Consider the following 6,000-nt stretch of genomic DNA (forward strand, 5'->3'; position numbering starts at 1 on the left):
GATAAAATTCATCTAAATTCATCACATTTTCTATGTGAGTTGTTAGAATCCACTTAAAAAATTCCTTTGAAATTTGCTAAAATTCTATTTGTATGAGGATATATGAACTTAAGTGGGTCTAAATGAGCCACTAACTTATTGTCAAAATGCAATATAACTCTTTATGTGAACTGCTTTACTCCTTACCATAATGTGTAAATTTTATCTTGAACGTATAACCTCTTGATTTCTAAAACAAATCACATGTACCCAGTGTCTTATAAGGTAAGCAATATTTCATTTTCTTTTCAATTTGTGTATTTTAACTCCTTTTTAGTCATTATACAAAATTTCAACTCGCTAGTAAAAAAGTTAGATAACCTAAAACTTGATGGGTTAAGTAACTGAAAAAGTTTGGTATGTTGTAAACCAGATAAGACCAAACATTATTGACAAACAGCAAAATCACACCCCTTCAATGTATAGGTCCCCAGATGCTAGAAATTTTTCTACTCTAGTAGCTTCTTTCCTTGAATTGTTTGTCTTTGGAATTCTCCTCCCCCCTCACCGTTGCTTTGTGTTTTTTTACTGACTGTATCAACATGCAGAAATTTAAGTGAACAAGAATCTTTCTGCACAACTTTGAACCTAGGATGCTCCCTATAAATTAGCCTCCTAATTTAAAGCAACTCATTATGTCTTGTTTGGAGTGAATTGAAATAATAAACTAATTTTTAAAAAGAAATTAAATCAGATCTCTACGGACAAATTTATCTTTAGTTGACTTTTGACAGAATATGTAAGAGGTATGAGAGACATTTTCGTTTACTAGCCAAACCCACATTATTCTTACAATATGGTATAAAGATTTTTCTGTGTGTTTTTGTTTTAATAAGTGTAATTCTAAATATACAACAAATTTTATGTTGATACTTGAAGGTATAAACATTCTAATTTCTTCAGATATTTTTTTTAAACAGCCATCGTTAAAAAAAAAAAAGTATATTGTTCTATTAAACTTTTATTCTTTAAATAACTTAACTTTGATCATTTTATAGCAAAAAAGAAGTTGAAAAGATATTTTTCACTCAGTAGTAAGCTTTGGAAGATTGTCAGTGAAAGAAATACAATCGGCAAAAGATAAGCGTTTAATTACGTCTAGTCGCCACTTTGAAAAATCACTCGCAAATGCGACTGTTTCACTCGCAATGTGAAGCCCTGTAAATATCAAATCATGCAGAGAAATTTGAAAATGTCTCTCCTACCTCTCACACTTTCGTCAAACTTTTTTCGATTGTTGGTCTCATAAAATCTAAACAGTCATAAAAAATTGAGCTTGTTTCCAAAATGTTTCACTTTTAAGACTTTAGGTGTGTTGCGAAATAGCGGCATAAGAAAATGTAATTTTTGTGTATAAAATGAATTCTCAATTGGTTTGAACATTAGAAATTGTTTTGCTGTTAAATATTGTTTTGGCATTAAAAAACAAAATTCATTTGCTGTAACTCATCCCAAACCAAACTTTTTATGTTGAAAGTGCACCTAAATTCACCAAGCTTCACGTGACACCAGTTTGATCATATGAATAAAATATATTTAGCAAATCATTCGTAGCTGTTTTTCTTTCATACAGTAATTGGCAGCCTAAGACATTAAGCTCATTTAACTCGTAGACAGGTAGTACCATTTCAAGTCGGAATGAACCTGGGAGTAATTGCAAGTGAAGGGTACCTTCACACTTGGGAACTGGAACAATAAAGTTGTTGCCTTAAAGAAAACAACACTACAGCTTCATTGTAAAACTTTTATTGAAAAAAAAACAAAAAAAAAATTCAGGTAACTTGATTATGTAGTAGAGCTATTTCCAATTTCTTTCTATCTATTACAAATTGAGCAGATTGGGTTTGCTTGCATGCCATTTGTGCTCACTTGGCTGGTTTGGGCTGGTCTTGTTTGAGAAGTTATGGGTACTTGATTGACAGTTTGTCTGGCTACTGTTTCTGACTGACAGTACAGAAGCCCTAACTCTTTGGTAGCACTTAGAGCTAATGTAACATTATGTGTGTATACTTGGCATGAAAACTGGCCCATTTTGCTCAACTTTCCCCCCAACCTGAAATTATACAAAGACGTAATGAAATGACAACCCAAACAAATATCACAATCAAACCAGACAATCATCCAAACAAAACTAATTTGCCATTTTTTTTTTTTACAAAGGAGTTACCACTTATCAAGGCCTGTAGGCCACTTGAGGATAAGGGTTAATGAGTGTACAGTAGTCAATTGGAAAATGTATAGTAATTGTGTTAGTAGTGGGAATTCGGTAAATTGGATTACTTAAGTGGATGGCTCACCCAAAAATTGTTTACATTGTACTTGAAGACAACCATATTGTAGTCAGTTGGAAAGCAGGAAAGTGCAACAGTTTCACAGGCATGCAATTCTAAGAAAGAAGCTATGTTCATGGAATCTGTTTAGGTTGGATGTCTTCAAGTCCAACGTTAACAAATTCCTAATGAACCGCCCTCTTAAGTAAACACTTCATTAAATCTTCACACTAACGTACTGTACTTGCAATAACCCTTATCCCTGAGTGGCTTCCGGGCCTTGGTAAGTGGTGACCACCGTGTAAAAAAAAAAAAAAAAAAAAAGGGTTTAGACATAGATAAAGTGAGGAAAATTATTGATAGTGGTTTCAGCCAGACCAGTGTTTTTCATGAAAATCAGGCCAGGGGGGTCATAGATTGACGCTCAGACAAGCACTTGCCATGAAAATAACAGTAAAGCAGAGACAGGCTTGCAACGTCTCTTCTGTGGGAAGAGAAAAGGCATCCCCCACTAGGCTACGAAGTAAAAAAAAAAAATTGGTTTTCATCAAAGGGAAATGAATCATGTAGTCTTTTCTAGGGCTACAATTTTATCGTTTTACCCTGTTGGGCCTCATCACTACATATAATTTCATGTTGTTGGGACAAATTCGATTTAATCTATAGATGGATCCTGACAAGTCCTATGATGGATGTGTAATACGAGTCTTAAAGACAGGCTTAGATCTGATGAGCTCAGACGAAAATGAAAATTAAATTTGGACACTAAGGAGATGTGTGCAGAGCAGAAGACTTCTTTGGTTTGGTCACATTGAAAGAATTGATAAGAGTTCTTGGGTTAGTAGATGTAGAACAGTTGAAGTCACAGAGATTGTTGGCAGGAAAATGTTGAACAAAATAAGGATAGATTTGAAAGAAAGAAAGGGATGAGGACCTGATCAATGATAGGTTAGTTTATAAGTCGGTTCCTAAAACTTGTCACAGATGTACAACTGAATATGTTAATGATCTGCTTACTCAAAAGATTATTAATGTGAAACTGCTATTGATTACTCTGATTTTTTTTTTTTTTTTTTTTTCATTTTACTTTTTTTTTTTTTTTACTCTGAAGACATTACCACTTGGAATGTAAAGTGATACTATTTTAGATCATGTCTAATGAGGGACTGTTTTGCAATGAGATGTGTGTTCATATTACATTTAAATTTCTGCAGGTAAGTGCAGGCGGAGGAAGCATGAAAATAGGGAAGGAATTCCAAAATTTAGTAGTCTGAGTATGTACATCGAGAGGGTTCAAGAGCTAGGAGTTCATCAGAGCATATTCCATTAAAGTGCTTGTAAAACAGATGCAGTATATTTAAAAAATAAAAATTTTTTACAAAAAAGATAAAAATCTAATTTGCCTTTTTCTGTTTGATTTCAGGATTATTTTAGATCTTATTCGGATGAATGTGAGGATTCCAATGTTGGCAAAAATGATCAAACTGATGTGCGCCCACAAAACAGTTACCCCTTCACAAGGGAACCCCTCAAATTCTGTCAATAGCCAGAATGGAAATGCCAATGATGGTAGACGTTCTATTCCAAGCATGGACCAATACCGAACTTTAATAGTCCCTGCATCTGGTAACCCATCAGAGTCCATATCAATAAGCCACTCTAATAATTCTAGCAGCAGCAAAAGAAATGCAGATATTGTCACACCAAGCCGGCCAAACACTAATAACCTTGTGACCACTCGACCCACTCGAACTAAAACTGCAGCAAGAGTTGTCAAAAAGTAAAAGAAATATTGTAACCATTTTAGGAAATAGTTTTTATCTTTATTTTTGTTGAAATAAAATATATTAAAAAAGTTCATATTTCATCTCTTTATTTCATATTATTATGGGTAAATGGAACAAGGCAGATGTATAAAAATTGGGATTAGTGTAGTATATCTCAACATATAATGTTAAAAATGTAATTTTACAGTTAATCGTCAATTAACAGGTATGTGTTTTGGCTGTGTTGTTACAGACACAGGAAATGAAAGTGTTACTGGCACATACGAATGGTAAATGTTGCAGTAATAGATGTTTGGTTAAAGGAAGAGTGGAGCAGTAAGCTGAACATACCTTTGGCCAGAGTCAGACTAGCCAAGACATATTCTCTTTGTAAAAATTAATTGCCTCATTAAACGTAAATAAGACGTGAATAGAAAAATGGTGACAGTACAATGGACTCAGCAAATGAGAGAGAAAGGGGAGTAGTAGCAGTCACAGCATAAATAAAAAACGAGTGGGAGGATGGGAATAAAGTGTGGAGCAGTAGTATAAAATAAGAGTAAGAAGATGATATGGATAAACAAGGTATTAAACCTTTATGATCTGATCAAACTAATTTCTTCAGTCGTGATTAAATTAATATAACGGCATAAATAAAATGAGAATTGATTCAAACATGGTACTTATTAGTTCAGTATCTGGGTAGATGTCAGATACCTCCAGATTGTAACTGTCCATTGCTTACAGTCAGTATCCCCCATCTGTCTCAGAGTGGAGGATTTCGTTTGTTGTCATAAACACTTTTGTCAAGCACTGCATAATAAAGTAAGTTTATGAAATGCAAAAATTCTCAGTGGTAGTTTAACTATTGAACTTCATAATTTTTCTAGTTTGAAGATATAGTATGATCAAAACTTTAAAGTAACTAAAATTAACAAATAGTTTTTTTTAATCATCTACATCATAATTCAGGTCATAAAGAGTTAATACAAAAAAAATGAAATAGACGTGACATCCGTGTAGGAAAATGTGTATAAGAGGATGATATATACTTTCTTAGACATTGTTGTTTTTTTTTTTTTTTGTCCCAAATTTTTATATGAGGATTGATAATTCATATTATTTGGTTTATTCAGACTACTGTTATCTTGAGTGTTATTTTCACAACGTTTCGGCCAATCTGTCAACCTTTTATTATTAAACCCAAATCATACTATTTGGTTCTTTGTCTGAAATGTTTAGATGAGAATTGTATTTAAAAGAAAGCAATATATATAATATTGGGTTAAATAAGAGATTATTGAGAATCATAACAATTGAAGCAAATCATGATTTCTTACTTGTATATTGTTTACACTATACTGTAATAAATGATGCAAATAAAATAGAAAACAGGAATGATACTTTTTTATCAATGTATAAGTTGATGGGATCATCCACTCGGGTGGGCCTCTGGAATTGTATTTGAAGCAGACTTTATAAGGAGATTCCTTGCCTAACGCTTTATCATGATCAACATTAAGTGTATCACTAATCAAGCTTAACCTAAAGCATAAACTTTAGATCGCACATGTGTACAAAAAGGAATATAATTTAATCATATCTTTATCCTTTTCTATTTACATGCTGCTTTGAATGGCATCAGTTGTCTGGGCAACTAGTTAAGTTACATGCATTGAAATATTCATGGAGGTTTTGGCGCAAAGATTTTACAGAGGGTGCTCTTCCTTGTCCTAAGTTTTTATCATGATCGGCACTGTGTCACCAGTCAAAATGAAAAGTCCATACTCGACCAAATTAGTCAGCTTTATTTGATCCACTGTGGTAGATTTCTCTCGTTCCCTCAGTTATGATTAAAAGAAATGAGTGTTATACGATGCAATAATAAATGCATCACATAAATAGAAAAATGAAAAGAGTAGCAA

General features: G+C 33.1%; 1 protein-coding gene across 1 annotated transcript in view; it reads left to right on the plus strand.

Annotated features, from left to right (window-relative positions):
- The window catches only part of LOC145243908 (uncharacterized), a 35,891-nt gene extending 31,792 nt beyond the window's left edge, over positions 1–4,099 (plus strand). The window contains exon 3 of the mRNA XM_080107018.1: positions 3,733–4,099. Coding sequence (XP_079963144.1) covers positions 3,733–4,093 — 361 coding nt within the window. The 3' untranslated portion in view covers positions 4,094–4,099. The remainder of the gene's footprint in view (positions 1–3,732) is intronic.
- The last annotated feature ends 1,901 nt before the right edge of the window (positions 4,100–6,000 follow it).

Source organism: Euprymna scolopes, chromosome 22, assembly GCF_053919585.1.
Source record: "Euprymna scolopes isolate OS-2025 chromosome 22, ASM5391958v1, whole genome shotgun sequence".
In the NCBI taxonomy this organism is placed as follows: domain Eukaryota; kingdom Metazoa; phylum Mollusca; class Cephalopoda; order Sepiida; family Sepiolidae; genus Euprymna; species Euprymna scolopes.